Raw genomic sequence first — 23,545 nt, forward strand, 5'->3', positions numbered from 1 at the left:
GAGAAAACTCCACAGGCATCTGGGTGAACCCTAGTTCAGCTGAGATCAGTCCCCGGAGGCCCCAGTGTTCACTGAGCCACGGCAGCATGCTAAGCATCATGCTGCAGACCCTGGGAGTGGGTGCTGAAGGCCCTGCCTCGGGGGCCTCGGGGTTCACTTGGAGACGTGGTATAATCAGCGCAGAACAGCATGGTGAATGTGACCCTGCACGAGCTCGCGCTGCTGCAGACGCAGGTATTTCAGGGTTAACGCAGCCCTCAGAGAAGACTTCCCTGGGCTCAACCCGGCTGTGCTGCGGAAACCAGGCGGGCTGCCAGGCGGGCTGTGTGCCAGAGTTGGGGGATGGCTTTCTGCTCAAAAAAGACAGTGTGGAAAAGCTGGAGGGGGCTCTTCAACTGCCCAGCATTTTCCTTTTTCAGTCCACTTCAGGTCTAGGTCTTCTTGAAGAAAACAAATTTTTAAAAATATTTTTAAACATTTAAATAGAGCATTTTTAACACATTGTCCCCCTTGATTTCCTCATAGGCTTGTTTATATTGTTTATACATTTGGGGGTATGTGTTTGGGGCTCATTTATACATCTTCAAATGTTTATGAAGGTTGAGGTGGAGGAATGGGCAGAATAAGTGTTGGGGGGGAGCATCTTCCTCTGCTACCCACCCCCCCACCCCATCCTGGCTCCTGCGGTTGGGGTTCTCAACCCGCTGCACACTGCACTCTCCCGGGAGCTACAGGTGAGCACCCTGCAGACGCTGCACCCATGCGCAGAAGTGGACTCATTGGTCTGGCCTGAGGCCCAGGGATCTGCATTTGTTTAAAGCCGCCAGGTGATTTCCAGTGTGCAGCCAGGGCCAAGACCCCAGGGACGGCATGCCCATGTCTGCCCCACTGGCCAGCACTGGGAGCTGGTGTTTCAGGTCTTCTCTCCCCCAAGAGCGTCTCATCAGCTGGTCACTTGTGTCTCCCTGCAGAGTCAGCCCTCCTCCCTGGCCATGCTGGACCTGCTGCACGTGGCTCAGGACATCGCCTGTGGCTGTCAGTACTTAGAGGAGAACCACTTCATCCACCGGTAAGTCTGGGTCACCCTGCTCTTCCCTCGCCTTCTGTGTGATGCTTTGCCCCATGTCTCAAAGTCCCAGCTCTCCCCTTCAGAGCAGAACAATAGGTCTCTCTTGAGCTATTGGGATGGTTCAGCTTGTTCGTCTCTAAGATGATTACTATGTCAGGGCTTCCTCTGCCCCACGTGTAAAGCGGGCATCATAAAACATCCAGACCAGCGCCGGAGACCCAGGGGAGCGCTTCCCGACCCCCTGCAGGGGCTGCTGCCTGTGTCTGGCAGGGGAGCTTTCAAGTCCTACATTATATTAACATTTCCCTCTTCTAGAAGACTGGGCTCCTTAAGGGAAGCTTAAGTAGTTTATATTTTCACATACCTGACTATGGGTGACTCGAAGGCAAGGACCCTATTTTATTTATCTTCAGATCCCTGATGGATAGAGCGGCACAGTAAGTATTTATTGGATAAATTATTTTTTTCTAAACTACTCTGAAATGAAGAATATTGATTTTTTTTAACCTCTGTACTTCATTTCTTCCACTCTATATGATCTTGTATTTAAATGGTGTTTGGACTGGGACATCAAGTTCACGTGTAATGCTAGAGACATTAGAGATGACACGTATTTCCATGTGCCTGTCGATGACTTTGTAAAGTCAAATAGATTGTTAGGCTCTTTGCAAAGCTCTTCCTAATGATTTGCTCCCAATTTAGTCAATAACAACCTGGTGAACTAGTAAGCATTTATTAACCCGTCTTTAAAGAGTGTAAGACATGTTCCTAATAATTAGAATGTGTAAATACAATGTAGAAAATGAGGGAAGCTGTATGAGTTTCAGGGATAGAAAAGCGTAGAAGCAGATGACAAGTTATGCTTTCCTCCCCAATAAAAATGAAGAAGCTAAAGATCAAGAAATACACTGGCCCAGCTTCCCCAAACCATTCCTAAACCCAGGCCGTGAGCTCACATGGGCTCCTCCTTTGGCTGTCACTTCGTTTCGGTCTTCAGATCGCCCACTTGATTCTAAACCGTCCCAGCTCACAGGTCACGGTGCTTGAGAGAAATGAGCAAAAGCAAAGTCAGGCCCAGTTCTTTATGTTCTCACCCAAAGCCACTCTGCGTCAAAGCGGGGTCAGCCCTGTCACTGCTGCTCTTGCCCTTTTTGCTGTGTCCAGAACCTTCCAAAAATCTCAGCTCTGGGCTTTATTGTTGCTCAGACATGACAAGGTTGTGCTCTTTTTGGAATTAGTCCGTGGTTAGAGCCGCTTTCCATCTTTTGTCTACATCCCCTAAGTCAGGGCTCACCTGAGAGCACCCCGTTTGGTCACCTTGGTAACTTGGGATCTCTCCTTTTACTTCTCCCTGAGGTCGTCTCTACTTTTTCTGAGATCATTACTACGTTTTATACGTAGTAACGTACTACTACGTTAGTAGTCACCAAGCATCCCGATTCTCTGGCTGAGGATCAGATCCATCTTTCCTCTGACTTTTTAAAATCTGCTTTCCTAGAGGCATGATACATTTTTACTATATCCAGTGCTCTGTTACTGGAGATAAAAAGATAACAGGATGGATAAAGGATCACATGCTCTCAAGATTTCTGTCACTCCAAATCTGCGAATAGTCACCAAAGGCCGGAATTAGATTCCACAGTAATAGTTTGTTGCTCCTTTAATCTTTTTTGAGAAATGAGGTTGTCAAAGATTAAATCAAGAATGTATCAGATGATCTGCTTTATAAGCAAAAGGCAACTATTAGGAGAAATTGTCCATCTCAATCAGAGCTTTTCCTCTGGGCTGACCGGTTTTAGGAAAGCACCTTTTACATCTCTAACTGGCTGTGAGGTCTGCGGCGCACCCCCACGACAGGTGACTTCATTATTCCCCTCCTCTAGCCCACATCTGCCTTAAGAGTCACAGACTCCCATGCACGCACCTCCTGAATTCAGAGTGGAACACCCCATCAGATCCACACACCCATTTTTCTGTTAGATCTGTTTCCTTTGGACATGGTTTATTGCCATTTCAAGAAATATGTGTCATGCCGCCAATTCTTGGATTGGTCTCTGATACTACATTACTTTCTTGCCATTAAATTCAAGATCACTTTTTAAAGCAACCATTCCATGCACATCAACGAAAGACATTTCCAGAGCCATACATACTATTCCTGGTCTCCCTCACTGTATTTCTCTTGAGATGCACTGGCTATATATCCCACTATTTTTCTTCTTTTTGATGTCATGTATGTTATGCTTTCATGGTTTTATTAGGGCATTTTATGCACCATTGTGCCTCAAAAGTCAATTTAAACCTTCTGGATGAAGACAGTGGCACTAACAGCTTCCATCTCCCACCCTGACCCACTGTTCTGGCATCCTAAGCCATGACCCCCTAGCCAGATCCTGTGTTTAATACAATCCAGTTGTTTATTTTCCATGTCCTTCTTTCTTGACCAAAGATCAGGACCTTCATGAAACCAGTTGAAAATATGAAAACACCACCAAGTAGTACTTTTTTCTGTCCAGGAATTAATAGTATTATTAGAGACCCATTCCACACTTCTTCTGACGCATCCTTTGTTCCCACATGCATGTCAGAAATGGGTTAGCAGTTAGCAAGTAGAAGCTGATGACTCTTGGAAGGCTTCTGATCATACTGTACAGGCGTGCTACCGGAAAACAGGCCATCTGGAGTCGAACAACAAAGAATACACAATAACTTCATAGCTCGACAGAAGTGATTCTTCAGCCACGTAGCCATGATGCCTACAGCCTAGCAAAGGCTTTAGATAAAATCATGGATGTAAGAACCATACGGCTGAGTAAAAAATAGAACCAGAAATATTTGGGAATACCTTGTCCTACTTGAATTAGATCATGGAAATCATACTGTTCCAGAACACGCCTTCAAACAACCGCAGAAAGCAGCCAGCAATCTGTACAGAACAGTAGCCTAAAGCCAAATACATTTCTTCTGTCCCTTTATTGTCTTATTTTAGCTTAAGTTTTTTAATAAAATCAGGGTAATAATAGCACCTTGTTCCTTATAGGGTTGTGAGAATTAGATATGAAGCATTCAGAGCAATGCTTAGTACACAGTAAAAGGCCAGTACATTTCCTAGTTCCTATTATAGTTATTTTCATTATTATTACCCCACTAAACATTTTCAGTCATCTCCACTAATCCTTTTCTATTTCCTGTTAGTTCTGAGGCCTAGATTTGCTGTGGCTAATTCTTTCATACTGAAGTGTAGTGTAGTAAAGGAAATACAGGGTAGAAAGGAGAACTGTTTGAACTTCAGGTTGGAGGTGGAAAAACTTGTGATAAATATTAGATATTATCTTCCCAGGAATAAAATTAGGAAGTACATTCTCTCATTTTTTCCTTCCCAGGGACATTGCTGCCAGGAACTGCCTCTTGACCTGTCCAGGCCCTGGGAGAGTGGCCAAGATTGGAGACTTCGGGATGGCCCGAGACATCTACAGGTGAGTAAGGACCGCCAGCACCCATCAGAGCGCACCTCCTCAACCTCATCCCCTCAAGAGAACGGGACGAGTCGTCTCTGGTGCCTTGTCAACTTGCCACCTAAATGTCACTAAGTTCCTTTTCAGGACACAGGAAACCTTAATTATTGCTTATGCCTGAAAGGCTGATGCTAGGACCACGCTGCCTCAGTAACTGACACTAAGCTGTTACGTTGTCTTTCTGGTTCCAAGTCTTTAATCCCGGCATGTTCTGGGACACAGAATAACCCAGATACTTGATATGAGAAAAGTTTCTAAGTAAACTTTAATTACTTAACCCCTTTCCTCCATGCCCAGGAATTCTAAGCAGCCTGAGCTTCCATGACCCCCAGCAAGAGCACCTAGAACTGGCAGGAAACCGGGCCCTGCTCACTGCTCTTTTCCCATTTCTGCCAGGAGACAAGAGACTAGAGGTCAGAGTCCTAAGCTAAGCAAAGTACTTAGCTCAGTTTCATTTATTTTTCCTTGTCATATTCTCAAAGCTACATTAAAAACTAAAATTAAAATTTTAATTAAAAAAACCCCACGCCTATTGTATTTTATCTCACTCTTCTCTTCCCAACCCCTGGTTTCTTCTTTGTCTAATTATTTACAGTAGGGACTCGCTCCATGAACTGAGCAGGTCGCTCCCTCGCATGGTCACTAATTACACCTTCCCTAATCCGGGGTAGAGTGAGGAAAGATGGTCACGCAGACCTTCCTCTCTTTGGAGAAGAAGGGAGCCCTTTGAAGGCTGCCCACAGAGCTGGTAGCAATCCCCATGGGGTGAGAATGCTGATGGTATCCTGGCACCACAGGGTAGCAGCGCATGGAAGATTGTGAGTTAGCAATGTCTTCAGCTGCAGTCATCCACCACTGGTCTCCACTGCATTACACTGGTGATGTTCCACTTTGCTTTCTTTTACTACCCAGAGTCCCAGTGTTCCTGCTGTGCCTTCTCAGAGCCCCCGGGAGTGCCTGTGCTGTAAGATACAAATGTGACTTCAGCGAGCCCTCAGTGATTGGCCCCTTCCTCTCCATTCTCAGCTCAGACAGTTCCTAACTCTAGGCTTCACCACCCTCACTTACCTAGTCCCTCAGTTCCCACATGTCCCATGCAATCCCATGTGTCAGGAATGGTCCTCTCTGAGAGCTTCTTGGCCAGTCAGCTCCATCAATGCCCCCCATGAAGCTGTCCCTGTACCTTACCCCCACCTTGGGTAGAACAAATCCGTTCTTTGGTCACTGAGTTTCGTACATACCTACATCATCACGTGTTGTGCTGTACTGCCATTGTTTCTTCCACTGAACCATATCCTTACTTGTGTCCTCAGCATGCAGCAGGGTACGTGACACATACTAAATACTCAGTTCATGTTTGTTGAAGTAATTAATTAATCTAGGCAGCTGGGGATGGGGGTGCCTCCGATCACCTACCCGGCAGGAGGACACAGGGCAGGGGTGATGGTGGCTTCAGAGGTATCAATTAATTCATAAGCTTTCTATCAGTGAGCTGCGCTAATAACATCGCTGACCAAAACTAGTAAGTTAACTCATACCTCTGAAGCCAGCTCCCCACTAGCCCTGTGTTCTCCTCGGGGCTGTGCTGTGGGAGGCAGCTTCCCACCAGCTGCCTGGAGTATTCGCCAAGCGCCTGTGTTCAGTTAGCCATGGTGTGAGGCCATGGAGGACCCCCTTGAGGGAGACACCGGCCTGCTCTCAGTTCTCCCATTTTGCATCTAGTGTTCCTGTGGATCATCAGGAACATCAGCACTCATAAGGTTGGGGTAATGTTATTCATTGTGAGTTATAATGAACAAAACCCATCAGGGAAATCAAACCATCTGCTAGTGGGTATTTTAGTCATTGCATAGGTCTTTTCTTTCCCGCCTCCAGTGGGCTCTTTTGTCTTCTATCAAATGACACTCAGGTTGCTAACTAAATGATCCGTGTCCCTGCTCTCCTTCTGAATCACGAGAGCCCCTCATTAATTTCAGTTTATTAACAGGCAGACCTTGCTGTCACCACTCTCACAAGTTACCTGGCTGAGCTTCCGCTCAGAGCCATCTCCAGAACCAAGCCTGGTTTTCTCTTCTCCCCGCAGAGCAAGCTACTACAGGAAGGGAGGCTGTGCGATGCTGCCGGTCAAATGGATGCCCCCAGAGGCTTTCATGGAAGGAATATTTACATCTAAAACAGACACGTGGTGAGTCTTTCTGCTGCCTCCTCCTGGTCTCACTATGGGCCTTATGGTAGAGCTCATGGGCCAAATGATACCACACCCACGTGGGGAAGGTAAGAGGAGAATCAGCATCTCTCTACCAGCGGGGCTCGCAGACATGGGCATCTATCAACAGAGCATCAGGGTCATCAGAGAGGCTTGGTAGAACACAGGCAAAACACTGGACCCCGCCCTGACAGCTTAGGATTCAGAAGGTCTGGGGTGGCTGAGAAGTTGCATTTCTAACAAGTTCCCAGGTGGTGCTGATGCTGCCAGCTGGGGGACCACTCGTTGAAAGCCACACGTAATATTGTAATATAATAATGAAGTTGGGTTTATACCAGGAATGCAGTGTTAAGATTAGAAAAATGGATCAATGAAATTCTCCACATTGACAGAATAAAGGAGAAAAGGAAATAATTGTCAGCACAAAAGTGCTGCAGGTGACTGGTGAGACCCCTTCTGCAGCTGAAAATAAGTTTGGAAAACACTTCCTGTACATTAGCTCTCCAGAACTTACTCCTCCTGCGTAGCTGAGAGTTCATACTCCTTGACCAGCTTCTCCCCATTTCGCCTTCCTCCTAGCCCCCGGCAACCACTGTTCCACTCTCTGCTTCTATGATTCCACTTGTAAGTGAGGTCATGTGGTATTTGTCTTTCTGAGTCTCACTTATTTCCCTTAACAGACTGTCCTGTGGGTTCATCTATATTGTTGCAAATGGAAAATTTCCTACTTTTTTTTTTTAATCTTTAAATATCCACATTTCTTTTCTTTTTAAACAAAATTTATTCTAGGAAGAGCAACTCATTGAGAGATAAAATCATTTAAAAATTTACACATATATACTGTTTACTGTTTCAAAGAAGAGTTTAGAGCTTTAGCTTTTTAAACTTACATAGTTACCAAAGGAATAAAGCCAACCACAAAATAATCAACAGAATGCAGTAATCCAATCATAAAGGACAGTCAAATGAGCTAACACATATTCAAGAAGTCAATCATCTAAGTTATAAATAGGTAGCTCATTTGTGTCTTCGATATCATATGGCATTTTTCTTTCTGCCTTACTTCACCTAGGATGATGATCTCCGGGTCCATACGTGTTGCTGCAAATGGCATTATTTTATTCCTTTTTTGTGGCTCAGTAGTATTCCTGTGTGTGTGTGTGTGTACACACGTGTACGCACATATACAAGCCATATCTTCTTTATCCAGTCTTCTGTTGATGGACATTTGGGTTGTTTCCATTTCTTGGCTATTGTACTTAGTGCTGCTGTGAACACTGGGGTGCATGTATCTTTTTGAATTATATTTTTCTCTGGGTATATGCCGAGGAGTGGGATTGCCAGATCATATGGTAAGTTTATTTTTAGTTTTCTAAGGAACCTCCAAACTGTCCTCCATAGTGGCTGCACCAATTTACATTCCCACCAACAGTGTAGGAGAGTTGCTTTTTCTCCACCCCTTCTCCAGCATTTATTAATTGTAAACTTTTTAATGATGCACATTCTGACTGGTATGAAGTGATATCTCATTGTAGTTTTGATTTGCATCTCTCTAACAATTAGCGATGTTGAGCATCTTTTCATGTGCTTGTTGGCCATCTGTCTGTCTTCAGAGAAATGTCTGTTTAGGTCTTCTACCCATTTTTGTTGGGTTGCTTTTTTTTTGTTAATAAGGTGTATGAGCTGTTTGTGTATTTTGGAAATTAGTCCCTTGTCTTTTGCATCATTTGCAAGTATTTTCTCCCATTCTGTAGGTTGTCTTTTCATTTTGTTGATGGTATCCTTAGCTGCGCAGAAGCTTTTAAGTTTAATTTGATCGTATTTGTTTATTTTTGCTTTCATTTCCAATACTCCAGGAGCTGGTTGAAAAAACATATTGCTGTGATTTATGTCCAAGAGTGTTCTGCCTAAGTTTTCCTCTAGGAGTTTTATAGTATCTGGTCTTACATTTAGGTCTTTAATCCATTTTGAGTTTATTTTTCTACATAGTGTTAGAGAATGTTCTAATTTTAGTCTTTTACAGGTAGCTGTCCAGTTTTCCCAGCACTACTTGTTGAAGAGACTGTCTTTTCTCTGTTGTATAGTCTTGCCTCCTTTGTTGTAGACTAACTGACCATAAGTGCATGGGTTTATTTCTGGACTTTCTATACTGTTCCATTGATTTATGTGTCTGTTTTTGTGCCAGTACCATACTGTTTGATTACTGTAGCTTTGTAGTATAGTCTGAAGTCAGGGAGCCTGATTCTCCCAGCTCCATTCTTTTTCAAGATTGTTTTGGCTATTCGAGGTTCTAGTGTTTCCATACAAATTTTTAACATTCTTTTTTGTTCCAGCTCTGTGAAGAATGTCATTGGTAATTTGATAGGGATTGCATTGAATTTGTATGTTGCCTTTTATGGGCAGTATGGCCATTTTAACAATATTGATTCTTCCAATCCAAGAACAGTATATCTTTCCATTTGTTTATGTCATCTTCAGTTTCTTTCATCAGTGTCTTATAGTTTTCCGAGTACAGGTCTTTTGCTTCCTTGGGTAGGTTTATTCCTGGGTATTTTATTCTTTTTGGTGTGATGGTAAATGGTATTGTTTCCTTAATTTCTTTTTCAGCTGTTTCATTGTTTGTGTATAGAAATACAACTGATTTCTGTATATTAATTTTGTACCTGAAACTTTACCAAGTTCATTGATGAATTCTAGTAGTTTTCTGGTTTCTATGTGTAGTATCATGTCATCTGCAAACAGTGACAGTTTTAATTCTTTGTTTCCAATTTTGATTCCTTTTAATTTTCTTCTCTGTTTATTATGGCTAGGACTTCCAAAACTATGTTGAATAAAAGTGGTGAGAATGGGCATCCTTATCTTGTTCCTGATCTTAGAGGAAGTGCTTTCAGCTTTTCCCCATTAAGTATGATGTTAGCTGTGGGTTTGTCATATATGGCCTTTATTATATTGAGGTGTGTTCCATCTGTGCCCACTTTCTGGAGAGTTTTTATCATAAATGGATGTTGAATTTTATTAAAAGCTTTTTCTGCATCTATTGAGATGATCATATGTTTTTTTATTCAATTTGTTAATGTGGTGTATCACACTGATTGATTTGCAGATATTGAGAAATCATTGTGCAACCCTGGTGTAAATCCCACGTGATCATAGTGTATTTTACTGCATTGTTGGAGTCGATTTGCTAGTATTTTGTTGAGGATTTTTGCATCTATATCCTTAAGTTATATTGGCCTGTAGTTTTCTTTTTTTGTGATATCTTTTTCTGGTTTTGGTATCAGGGTGATGATGGCCTCATAGAATGAGTCTGGAAGTGTTCCTTCCTTGGCAATATTTGGAATATTTTCAGGATAGGTGTCAAATCTTCTCTAATGCTTGGTAGATTCACTTGTGAAGCCTTCTGGTCCTGGGCTTTTGTTTGTTGGGAGTTTTTAAATTATTGTTTCAATTTCAGTACTAGTAATTGGTCTGTTCATATTGTCTATTTCTTTCTGGTTCAGTCTTGGCAAATTGTATCTTCCTAAGAAATTGTCCATTTCTTCTATGTTGTCCTTTTTGTTGGTGTATAGTTGCTCATAGTAGCCTCTTATGATCCCTTGTATTTCTGTGGTGTCATTTATAATTTCTTTTTCATTTCTGATTTTATTAATTTGGGCCCTCTCCCATTTTTTCTTGATGAGTCTGACTAAAAGTTTATCAGACTCAATTTTGTTTATCTTTTCAAAGAACCAGCTTTTAGTTTCATTGATCTTTTCTATTGTTTCTTTAGTCTCTTATTTATTTCTGCACTGATCTTTATGATTTCTTTCCTTCTGCTAACTTTGCATTTTGTTTGTTCGTCTTTCTCTAGCTGCTTTGGATGTGAGGTTAGGTTGTTTACTTGAATTTTTTCTTGTTTCCTGAGGTAGGCTTGTACTGCTGTAAACTTCCCTCTTAGGGCTGCTTTTGCTGTGTCCCAGAGATTTTGGATCATTGTGTTTTTGTTTTTTGTCTCAAAGGATTTTTTTATTTCCTCTTTAATTTCTTCAGCGATCCATTGGTTGTTTAGTAGCGTGTTGCTTAGCCCCCATGTGCTTGCAGTTTTTAGTTTTTTTCTTGTAGTTGATTTCTAACCTTATAGTGTTGTGGTCAGAAAAGATGCTTGCTACAATGTCAATTTTCTTAAATTTACTGAGGCTAGCTTTGTGGGCCAGCATGTGGTCTATTCTGGAGAATGTTCCATGTACACTTGAGAAGAATGTGTGTTCTGTTGCTTTTGGATGGAATGCTTCACAGATAGCAATTAAGTCCATCTGGTCTAATATGTTATTTAGGGCCTGTATTTCCATATTTCGTCTGGATGATCTGTTTATTGATGTAAGTGGTGTGTTAAGCTCCCCCATTTTATTGTGTTATTGTGGATTTCTCCTTTTATGTCTGTTAACAATTGCCTTATATACTGAGGTGCTCCTATGTTGGGTGCATATATATTTATAATAGTTATATCCTCTTCTTGGATTGATCCCTTACGCATTATGTAGTGTCGTTTGTCTCTTGTAGAGTCTTTATTTTGAAATCTGTTTTGTCTGATGTAAGTATTGCTACTCCAGCTTCCTTTTGGTTTCTGATTGCCTGGAATGTCTTTTTCCATCCCTTTACTTTTCAGCCTGCATATGTCTGTAGTGGGTCTCTTGTAGACAGCATATATATGGGTCTTATTTTTGTATCCATTCAGCCAGTCTGTGTCTTTTGGTTGGAGCATTTAATCCATTTACATTTAAGGTTATTAGTGATATGTATGTTCTTATTGCCATTCTGTTAATTGTTTGGGGTTTGTTTTTGTAGGTTTTTTTAAAATCTTTTTTTTGTTGTTGTTCTTTTTTCTTGTGCTTTGATGACTAAAGAAGTTCCTTTAACTTTTTTAAACCTGGTTGGTGGTGCTGAAATCTTTTAGCTTTTGTTTATCAGTGAAGCTTTTGATTTCTCTGTCAAATCTGAATGAGAGCCTTGCTGGATAGAGGATTCTTGGTTGTAGGTTTTTCCCTTTCATCACTTTAAATATATCATGCCACACCCTTCTGGCCTATAGAGTCTGCTGAAAAATCAGCTGATAACCTTATGGGAGTTCCCTTATATGTTATTTGTTCCTTTTCTCTTGCTGATTTTAATATTTTCTCCTTATCCTTTATTTTTCTCAGTTTGATTACTATCTGCCTCAGTGTGTTCCTTCTTGGGTTGATTCTATGTGGAACTCTGCGCTTCCTGGACTTGGGTGACTGTTTCCTTTCCCAAATTAGAGAAGTTTTCAGTTATTATCTCTTCAAAGTTTTTCTCAGGTCCTTTCCCTCTTCTTTCTGGGACTCACTTATTAGTGCACTTCACGTTATCCCAGAGTTCTTTTAAACTACCCTCATTTCTTTTCATTCTTTTTTCTGTTCTACAGTAGTGATTTCCACTAATCTGTCTTCTAGCTTATTAATCCATTCTTCTGTATCATTTAGTCTGTTCTTGGTTCCTTCTAGTGTGTTATTCATTTCACTGATTTTATTCTTCAACTCAGTTTGGGTATTCTTTATATTTTCCAACTCTTTGCTAAAAACTTTTACTCTGTGCATCTATACTCCTCTTGAGTTCTCTGAACGTCTTCTCTATCATTACTCTAAACTCTTTCTTAGATAAATTGCCTGTCTCCTCATCGCTTATTTCTTCCTCCAGGATTTTTATCTTGTGCCTTAGCCTGGAAGATATTCCTCTACCACCTCATACTGTCTGTCTTTCTATTTGTATTTTTAGGTAGTTTAGTTACGTTTCTCGACCTTGGGGAGGTGGCCCTCTGTGGGAGACATCCTGTGCATCCCAGCAGTGCACTCCTCTCTTGTCACCCAAGGGCCAGGGTCCAGCCCGTCCCAGTGTGGAGTCTGGCCTGTGTTTGTGGATTCTTCCCACAGGTTTTGGGATTGTTTTCTTATTTCTGGTATCTGCCCCCTGGTGGATAAGGCTGGACTAGAGACTTATGCAGGTTTCCTGGCAGGAGGAGCCAGTGCCTGCCCACTGCTGGGTGAAGCTTGGTCCTGGACCTCTGGTGGTATCTAGAGGCATTTGTGGCTCAGGAAGTCTGCTGATGGGTGGGGCTGTGTTCCTACCCAGTATGTTGTTTGGCCTGAGGCTTCCCAGCCCTTAAGCCTACAGGCTGTTGGGTATTGGTGCTAATGATGCAATCAAGATGTCAGGAAAGCTCATGTAGGTAAACATTCCCAGAATGTCCACCACCAGCTTTTATGTCCCCTGGGTAAGCCACAGCTGCCCCCTACCTCCCCAGGAGATCCTCCAAAACCAGCAGGCAGATCTGGCCCAGGTTCCTATGAAGGACATGAGATTCTGTGAATGCTTCTCAAGAGAATGAAGCCTCTGTTTCCCCCAGTCCCATGGGGCTCCTGGAGTTACACCCCACTGGCCTTCAAAACCAGATGTCCTGGGGCCCCTCCTCCCAATGCTGGAACCCCGGGCTGGGGAGCCTGATGTGGGGCTCAGAACTCTCACTCCCGTGGAAGGGCCTCTGCGACTTAACTATTCTTCAGCTTCTGGGTCACCCATCACCGGGGGGTATGGGGCCTGATTATATTGGAAGCACACCCCTCCTACCGTCCTGCTGTGGTTGGTTCCCTCTTTATGTTTCCAGTTGAAGATCTTTTTTAGGTTCCAGTCTTTTTTTTTTTTTTTTTTTCCAATTGTTGTTTAGCAGTCAGTTGTGGTTTTGTTATAGTCACAAGGAGAGGTGAGCTTGTGGTCCTACTACTCTGCCATCTTGACCAGAAATCCTCATGTCCTTCTGCTATAAGGCTGAATAATATTCCACTATATATACACATGCCACATTTTGTTTATCCTTTTATCCATCAGTGGATATTCAGGTTCTTTCCATATCTCTGCCATTGTGAATAATGCTGCAGTGCACCTGGGAGTGCAGATCCCTCCTGAAGACACTGATTTTATTTCCCTGGATGTATACCCAGAAGTAAGATTGCTAGATCTGAAGGTAGTTCTAGTTTTCATTTTTTGAGGAATCTCCATTGTATTTACATAATTCCTATAAGAACAACACATAATATTTTAAATGGCAGATTGAACCCATGCTCCCTTCCAGAATACACACACACACGCACATGTGCGCACACACACATAAAAGGGAGTCTTAGTTGCATAAAAATGCACAAGGATAAAGATAACAAGAATGACAAAATTTGGGAAACTGGAAGGTTTATGGGCAAGTGGCCCCTTACTTAGGAGACTAGAAAGTTGGCATCTAGGTCCAGAAGCAGCCTGGTTCACTCTGCCTGATCAGGAGACCCAGAAAGGCCTGGGCATTGCAGGCACCTCTGAAAGCAGACGTGCAATAGGGAGGAAATGAGTTACAGATCTGTTTAAAAAGTGACTAATCCATCTTCGGGCCCATTCCCTTACCCCTCTCCCTTCCCTACCAACACACAAGACTAGGGATTCCCTCTCTGAAGAGGTTGAACTAAAGTCTTTTGGTCTCGGGGACATTAGACATCACCGAAGGTGAATTCTCTGCTCTAAGCAGGGCTGTATATTTTTTGAAATCTACCTGCTTAAAGGTGTATGCCTTCTCCCCCCACTCAGTGCCAAGAACATGGCAGCTAGGCGGGAGGGGATCAGAAGCTTCCTCATTAGAGGGGCTGAGCAATAAAGAGAACAATTTCAGATGCCACAAGTGTTAGTTGGCTGAGTAATGGTCGTCCACAGGTGTCAGGCCCCAATCCCAGAAACCTGTCATTCTTCCCTTGTAAGGAAAGTCTTTGCAGATGTGACAAAATTGGGGATCTGGAGGTGGGACAGTTACCCTGCCTTATCAGGTGGGCCCCAAATGCCATCACAGGTGTCCTCATGAGAGGCAGAGGTTGAAGAGATGTGGCCACAGCCAAGAACTTCCAGAAGCCAGAACAGGCCAGGAACGGTTCTCCCGGAGCCTCTGGAGGGAGTGCGGCCCTGCCGACACCTTGCTTTCAGCCCACGATATTGACTTCAGACCTCTGGCCCCCAGAACTGTGAGAGAATGAACTTTGGTTGTTTTAAGCCACCAAGTTTGTGGTAAATTGTCACGGCAGCCGCGGGAAACTAATACACCACGTGAAACAAGCCAGTCGCCCACCAGTTGACAAGCCTCATCTACGTAGAGCTTCCCATCAGCTCTTTCACGTCCCGGGCTTCAAATGTGAACAGACAGCTGAGAATCAGACGTGTGAGAAAAGATTCTAATCGGAAGGAAACAAACATATAAAAAGAAACCTGGAGGAAGAAGAATGCAGAAAACTAGGAAAGCATTTAAAAATGATATCCTCAGAAACTTGAATTATTGCAACCACAATCTACGGACAAAAGATCATTTTAATCTGTTTTTAGAGAAAGAAGTTCCTGGCTATAAGAGGACGATAGAGCCCTCGAGGTTTGGAGCATTAGTTCCCCGAAGCCCGTGCGGGCTGCGCACAGCGCGTCCTCTTACAGAGCAGGGAGGGGAAAGCAGGGGCGAGAAAGAAACTTGGCAAACACTGCCTCCGCCCGGCGCTCAAGGTCAGCGTCAACAGTATAGATCATGTTGACAGCGTGTCCTTGATACAATATGATGAAATGGCAGTTAACCTCTGTGGTTTTCCTCCCAAACCCAGTAACTCCAGTCTAATCGTAAGAAAAACAGACATACCCCAGTTTTGACATTCTACAAAATCCCTCACCGGTGCTCCTCAGAACTGTCACGGTCATCAAAAATGAGGGAAGTCTGAAGTTGCCAAAGTCAAGAGTAGCCTAAGGAAACAAGACAACTAAATATAACATGATATTCTAATGGGTTCCAGGAACAAAAATGGAAATTCAGCAAAAACTAAGGAAATGTGAGCAAAACTATGGGTTTTAGTTAATAATAATGCCTTAGTATTGGCTCATTAATTGTAAGAAATGTACCATACTAATGTAAGCTGCTAAAAATAGAGGGACCTGAGCGTGAGGTATGTGGGAACTTTCTGTGTTATCTTCATTAATTTCTTTACAATCTAAAACTGTTCCTAAGATAAATTTTTAATATGATGATAGATGTGTGAAAGTAATAGAAAAGTTGGAAGACAGTTCCATAAATCTTCTAGAAAATAAAACAACTATAAATAGATGGGATAGATAGGAAAGAAAGAGGGTTAGACCTTTCAGGTTAGAGCTAATTAGCTGACAAACAGAATTCCCAGAAAGAATAAGCAGAGGAAATGATGGGAATAAAAATACCAAAGAAATAATTCAAGAAGATTGCTCAGAAGGAATCTTCCAGAATGAAAGCATCCAGCAAGAGCCAAACACCGTGGATAAAAGGAGCGACACTGGAGCACATCATCATGAAATTTCAGACCAGTGGTGATCAAGATGCTGCAGGCTTCCAAGGTGACAAAGTAATAGTTAAAAAATGATCAGAGACGAGAGAGGGAATCCAGATGGAATCAAATTTCTCAACAAGCAACACAGGAAAGCAAGAAGACAAGTCTTTCAAATTCTGAAAGCCTTGCATTGAGGGGACAGCAGAGCCACAGGGACCCACGTCCCCTTCCTGACCTATGTTTGACAATGTGAGCAGGAGCCTCTGTTGGAAGCCACTGAGATTCGACTTAGCAAACCCAGTGGGTCTCAGAGCGCAGTCCTTGGATTAGCATCAGCATCCCTGGGAACTTGTTAGAAATGCAAATCCCCAGCCCCCACCTCAGGCCTGATGAAACAAACTCGAGGGGTGGGGTCCAGCAGTCTATGTTTTAATGGGCCCTCCTTCCAGGTGATCCCGTATGAACCAAAGTTAGAGCACCACTCACCCACCCGATCCAGATAAGAGTAATTTAGGTAATTACTGAATTGCTCAGAACACTTGCACACCCTGTGACCCAGCAATCTCAGTGTCTACACCAGCGAGAGGCTGACACACATAGACTTGCGCAGGATGTTCATTTGCAACATTATTTACAGATAAAGAAAGAGCAGAGACAGCCTAACTATCCCCTAAGTGGGAGACAGAAAAAGAGAACTTGGTTTACTTAGATCGTGGAAAACTATTCAGCAATATAAAAGAACATGCCAAACCTACAGGTAGCAATATGGGTAAATCTCAAAACAAGGTTTAGTGGGAAAAAGGCAAATTCCAAAATATCATTTTACAATACAAAATTAGGTCTACAATATAGATTCCTCATGTTTCATGCTTTTACACATTGTGAAAAAACATGAAAACATCCATGAGAGGCTACACTGTACCTTCAGCGGAGGGGAGGGAGGGAGAGGGAAGGTGGAGGGTGAGGCTTACCTCATCTATTTTACTTCTTGAAAAGGAGGAGAACTGACACAAATAAGGCAAATTATTAACATCTAGAGTAACAGGTATCTATTCGATTACTTTTCCTTTTTAAAGTTTGGATTATTTTGTTACTGGGAGGAGGGAAATAAGAATTACCTCAGTTCTTAGTCACCTGAAAAAAAAATTTTTAATGAGAGATAGAAAGTGTGATATAAACAAGATTTTATTAGTAAAGTAAAAAGGTAGTAAAATACAGCACACCTCCGAGAACTGGGAGAGGGCCAATCCAAGAGGAAAAGTGCTGCTCCTTTGTTTTTCCTGTTTTTATATCCTGGCTTAGGGGCATTTTCATGATTGATTGATTCACGGCTCAGGTTCTTTGCTCAGGCTGATTGACAGCTCACATTCCTTGTGCTCAGACACGCCCATTCCTTTTGTGCGGGTTCTTACCCATGAAGCTCACAGAAACCTATGGGAAGGGGCTCAAACTGCAATGTTAATTACATTATAATGAGCATTGGGTCAAATTAAGCCGGGTCCTTCTGTCTGTTGTGCAGCTGCAGTGTTCGAGCCTAGCTGACTTCTTTGCTGGCCCTCATTTAGAGAAAGTAAGTTTTGGAGCCCCTTATCCTGAGTGCAGGCATACTACAGGGTTGTTCCTTTTCTTTCCTCTCCCACTCCCCAGTGCTCATTTCTATCTAACTGCCTAACAATTTCGTAATTAAAGTTCTTAAAGAAACAAATTACACAACTTCAAATACTGGTAAGTGCTTTGGAGACAAAAGAGCAGAGTCAAGGGTATGGGTGATGGCAGCTGAGGAGGGAAGCTGTTTTAAGTACAGGTGGTCAGAGAAGGCTCCTTGTAGGAGGCAACATTCTGACACCTGAATGACAGAAGGGCACACCGTAGAAAGATCTGGGAGATTTCCAGGTCCAGGGAAGGTCAAGTGTAAAGAGCCAGTGGTAAGAACAAGACTAGCTTGTTTGAGGAATGAACACAAGTCTTCGTGAGCGTAGGGACCAGTGGTGATTGAGATGGAAGAGGCAGGCAGGGGCAACTGTGGAGGCCTTGGGAGCCACAAGAGGGAATGTGGATTGTATTCAGAGCACAACGAGATGCCCCTGATGGGTTGGAAGCAAGAATGTGACACAATATTTAAAAAAAAAAAAAAAAAGTCTGGCTGCCATTGAAAATAGACCAGACCAGGGGACCAGGGCAGGTGAAGATGGGAAGCCAGTTAGGAGAATATTACTCATTTCTAGATAAGAGATGGGAGGGGCAAGACTTGGTGGCAGTAGTGGAAGCCATTAATCGTGGTCAGATTCCAGCTCCGTCTGGACGTGGAGTGGGAGGCGTGAGAAAGAGCAAGGACGGCCCTAGGCTTGCGGCTTGAGCAGAGAGGTAGCTCATGGTCCCACTGAGCTGGAAAGGATGGAGGAGGAAGTGGTTTGGGTGCAGGAAGAGCTCTGACAGGACATGTCAAGTCTGAGTTGCCTTTTACATTGGGCCAATGGAGATGCTGCCTGGGCTTCTTAGACATGAATCTGAAGCTTAGAGGACTGCAACAAACAGTGGAATCAGCTGGCTGTTTCAGTACAGTCCCTTTGAGTTCCCATTTTTCCTAGTAGTGCCCACCCTCTGTCATAATGGAAGACAGTCTTCCACCTTCGGGTTATGAAGAAAGGAAAATAAAAGTTAGCTTTAAAAGACAGGTAAACACAGCACAGTTCTGACTTGAAAACTTTTTCATCAGATTATCTTCATTGATTCAAATTTTAAAAATAATCAGCAATCACTTAAGCTATTTCTCTAATTCTGGCAGAGTAGGTTTAATATCAGGAGAAACAAAGTGAGATTTTTGAAAAAGTTATTTTTATTTGATTTTGAATGCTTTGGTGCAAAGTTTTGGGCCTTGTTGCTCCTATTTAAGACAGGCTTAGCTTCTAGGTGATTAAAGAACCATCTGGCACACAAAATAGAGATTTACCTTATCCCATAGGGTGCTAGATAAAATACAAAATGGCCAGTTAAAATGGGATTTCAGATGAACAGCGAATAATTTGGAGGCATGAGTAGGTCCCATGCAGTATTTTGGGATATACTAAAAAAAGTATTTCTTGCTTATCTGAAATTCAGGTATAACTGGGTGTCCTGCATGATTATCTACTACATCTGATGTTACTTACTTGAAATTATCACTGTTCTATGACCAACAGTTCTTCCTGCTCCCTTGAATTCTAACCTAAGGAAATAAGCATCTATTTGCTGTCTAAATGGTGGTTCTCTCAGAGGGAGACAGATGGTGGTGCCCTATCTATTTAGACAGGCAGAAAACATATAGCTGGATGTCTTTAAGCCCTGCTGCCAGTTTCATGCATAACTTTGCTTATTTTGTTTTGCATTGGGGACAGAAAGACCACCAAGCAGAGAGGAATGATACATGTGCCAGGCAATTTGCAGGTAGCAGAATCAAGAGATCTAGTAATGTATTCTACTATGTCTTGGATTAGTTGTATAATAACCTCTGCTTCAGCCTTCTCACTTGAAAAATATCTTTGCCCAATTCTCCTCACAAAAGTCTTTGAAATTTCACCTAAATGATGTCTATAAATAGTGCCTTGTGTTCCTTAGGAGATGGAGGAGCTATAGTTCGCTACAGCTTCTGCGGTAATACTTATTAACATCAGCAAGTTACAGCCAGACACAAAGACAAAGATAAGCTCTTTTGCATCAGAAAGCTAATTATGAAATTATAGGTTTAAAATACAAGTCTCAGTCAGAATATTAAAGGAGGTGATTTTGGAACATGATAAAAAAATCTTTTTTTTTTTTTTAACATTTTGGCCTTTGTATTTCTTTTTTTTTTTTTTAACATTTTTTATTGATTCATAATCATTTTACAGTGTTGTGTCAAATTCCAGTGTTCAGCACAATTTTTCAGTCATTCATGGACATATAATAAAAAAATCTTTTTAAAGTTCATTTAAAACAAATTAGAAATCAAATACATTTCTTTAAAAAGAAGTAAGGGGGAAATGCTCAACCAGATATGAAAACATAAATACACAAGAAGTAAAACAGAACAGTTTCAATGCAAGAAGCAGACAAATAGATGAAGCGAACAGATAACCCAGGCACAGACCCGGTTTTCCTCACAAGTCAACAGCTGAAGAGAAAATTACTTTATGAATGTGTGTTGTTCGAAGAGTGGTGTTAGAAAAGCAAGTAAGTTTAGATCCTTACCTCACACTGTATACCACACTCAGTTCCAACTGGATTTGAGAGGAAAAAACAAATACAACTGGAAGAAAATAGCCAATATTCTTCTAATCTTTGGTGAAGGGAGGATTGTATAATTTATGAAACAGGTGGAGGAAATCACAAAATTTTTAAAAAATAGATTCAACTACCTAAAAAAATAAATCTTTGGCATGCTAAAAAAAAAGAATTAGAAAGCAACTAAAGTAATATTTGAATTTTGGATAAAAGATGAATATCTTTGATGTATAAGTTATGCCTATAAATCAAAAACCTGATAGCAAAACAATATGTGGTTAAAGGGGCAATATGTGCTTAAATATGAACAATTCATAGGAGAAAAAAATGAAGTGAATTAATGGTTGAGAAAGCACTCAACCCTGTTAATTATCAAGTCAATAAACAATTGAAAATATTCTGCCATTTTTTACCTTAAAATCAGAAGTTCTCATTTTTAGTAAGAATTCTCAGCGTGGGTGAGCGTGTCTGATGCATCCTTGCATGTCTGGCTGATGATCAGAGTGACGCACTGGGAGGTCAAATGGACCACATAGGGCAAGAATTTTTCAGTGTTCATGTTGTTTTGATTTAATAATTTCATTAGAAGTATCCTAGATTTTACTAGACTATCCTAATTCTAAATTCAAGAAATTTATCCTAAGGAAATTATCTTTTTAAAAATATACAAAGATGTTCATCACAGTATTTTTTAAATATTAAGAAAATTGAAAACAATATGGAAATAATACAGCAAAGCATGGCACGACTACTCAGTGGAGAGTTTCACAGCAGTGTCAGATTCTATTGATAGTGTTTGTATTAGCATGGAAAATGTCTATGCTACAATGGAATTTGCACCAAAAAACCCCCACAAAACTCTACACTTATATAAAGAAAATCTTAAGCATAGAAACTTGACTGGAACAAAAAAAAATGCTGGCTGTCTTTTATGGAGCTTCACATGCAGCTGCTTTCTCATTCTTTACTTTTTCTCCATATTAAGAATTCTCTATGGTAGAAAAGTGTGAAATTAAAAAATTATAAAGTTTTGTGTGTTTGTATGTCTGCGTGTCTGTTCATATCCCTGTATGTGTTATGTCTGTGTCGCTGTGTATATATATGTATGTCCTTGTATGCATGTCTTTGTGTATGTCTTGTGTATCTGTATGTGTCTGTGTGTGCATCTGTGTGTTACATGTCCATATGTGTATGTGCATCTGTGTATGTATCTATACGTTGCTGTGTGTGTCTGTGCGTCTGTGTACGTATCTGTGTGTGTGCGCATGTACCCATATCCACGTCTCCTGTCCTGTGCGCAGGTCCTTCGGCGTGCTGCTGTGGGAAATCTTCTCTCTTGGATACATGCCATACCCGAGCAAAAGCAACCAGGAAGTTCTGGAGTTTGTCACCAGTGGAGGGCGGATGGACCCACCTAAGAACTGCCCGGGGCCTGTGTATGACTCTTTAAGGAATTTCTACAACTTACTAGGCACAGTTTTCCTTTTCAAAAAATATGTGCAGCCACATATGCTTTTTTGTGTTAAGAGGAAGGAACAGGTGGCTGACCTCATTTAATATGCCCCAAGATAGGAACGTGTCTGTGGCTTCAATGAGATGGGTTAGTCTTCCGGCCCCTTGAAAGCAGTAATGTCAAGCCAGAAGGGTACCCACTGTCTGGATGGAGGCTGTGGACTCACCAGGCTCACACCCTCTAACACCCCATAGGACCCCGCCCCTGCTTCCCTCCACCATGTCTTGAGTCTCCTTTAAGTATTTCTATTCCCTGCATTTGCTGCAGTTCTGTCTGGCATCCCTCATCTCCTTCCCACAAACAAGGCAGATGGGAAATACAATTAGAGGATTCTGCCCCAGAGGTGATTTTAATTCAGGACTGGAATGAGAGGTGCCACATGTAATGTAGACACCAGGATGTCCTTGTTAACGAGCCGGTATGACGGTACTGTCACACTCCACCCATCAGCAGAGGGTAGCATGTGCCAATTGCAGGGACCTGGATGAGTCCCCACCCCCAAAGACAGTGCCACTCCAGTCCCATTTAGAAAACTACTGGGGGAATAAATGTATTTTTCATCCTGTTTCTCCTGATTTGAATGAATGTACTTATTCTTTTAGATACCGGATAATGACCCAGTGCTGGCAGCATCAGCCTGAAGACAGGCCCAACTTTGCCATAATTCTGGAGAGGATTGAATACTGCACCCAGGTACAAACATTTTTACCCCTCAACCATATGGAAAAGTCTTAAAGTTGGCAAGTACCAAAATGGGAAAGAGAATTTACACCAGCCAGAAAATAGGAGCTATGATCATGGGAATGAGTGTTAACTAAGGTAAAATAAGTAGTTCTCCGTTTGTCCATTTTGTAAACAAACACTAGTCACTGCCACTTAAGAGGACCAAAGCTTGGAGAGGTTTTGTCCAAGCCACCCCTCTTCCCAGCAGGCCGTCGGGTCCCAATGCAGACCCCTCTCCCATTTCTGTCAGTGATGACCCTGAATATTGCCTTTGATAGAAATGGGATAGCATTTCCAGTGGAGGCTATCAAGTGAGAGTCCCCTCAGTTTCCACCGTCTCCAGGGTTCTTAATGGAGGCAGTGCCCCCTCTCCCTGCACCAGCTATGGCCCCACAGGGACTTTCACTCGGTCACTTCTCCCCTCTCTCGTCTCATTCTGCCAGGGTGTCTAACTCTGGAAAGCACTGTAGAGGTCGGACAGTAAACCACTACCTTGTTCTCCCAGCCTGGTTGTGACAACAGATGTACACATTTTCACATGCTAGTCACTCCCTGGCCTCACAATTCCGTCCTTTCAGGTCCTTTGAGCTCAGAACTAAGTGGACTGGCATTTATCTAGATGGACTTTAAGTTATTTTCAGTTCTTTCGGAGAACTGGATGTTCACTGGCATTTTAGGTTATTATGTTGTAACATTAATAGAATACACACACACACACTCACACACACACTCACTCTCTCTCTCTCTTTGGAGAAAAATTACTCCAAAGTATATAATCCCTCTTAAAAGCAGGGAGCTCTGTACAAGCATATTTTGACTGACTCACTATAGAAATTAATAATAAGGAACTAAACCCTGAAACAGAATTAGAAGGTAAGTAAGTTATTTTTTATTCTTCTGCTCTTCACGGACGAGTACTGGACCTAT

At 42.1% G+C, this 23,545-nt stretch overlaps 1 protein-coding gene across 2 annotated transcripts in view; it reads left to right on the forward strand.

Moving 5' to 3' along the window:
• The window catches only part of ALK (ALK receptor tyrosine kinase), a 675,174-nt gene that overhangs the window by 648,095 nt on the left and 3,534 nt on the right, over window positions 1–23,545 (forward strand). For both annotated transcript variants that reach the window (XM_072937961.1, XM_072937963.1), the window contains 5 exons: window positions 972–1,069; window positions 4,453–4,545; window positions 6,668–6,769; window positions 21,684–21,818; window positions 22,498–22,588. In XM_072937961.1, the coding sequence (XP_072794062.1) occupies window positions 972–1,069; window positions 4,453–4,545; window positions 6,668–6,769; window positions 21,684–21,818; window positions 22,498–22,588 (519 nt within the window). The remainder of the gene's footprint in view (window positions 1–971; window positions 1,070–4,452; window positions 4,546–6,667; window positions 6,770–21,683; window positions 21,819–22,497; window positions 22,589–23,545) is intronic.

The sequence above is a fragment of the Vicugna pacos genome, chromosome 15, assembly GCF_048564905.1.
Source record: "Vicugna pacos chromosome 15, VicPac4, whole genome shotgun sequence".
Classification (NCBI taxonomy): domain Eukaryota; kingdom Metazoa; phylum Chordata; class Mammalia; order Artiodactyla; family Camelidae; genus Vicugna; species Vicugna pacos.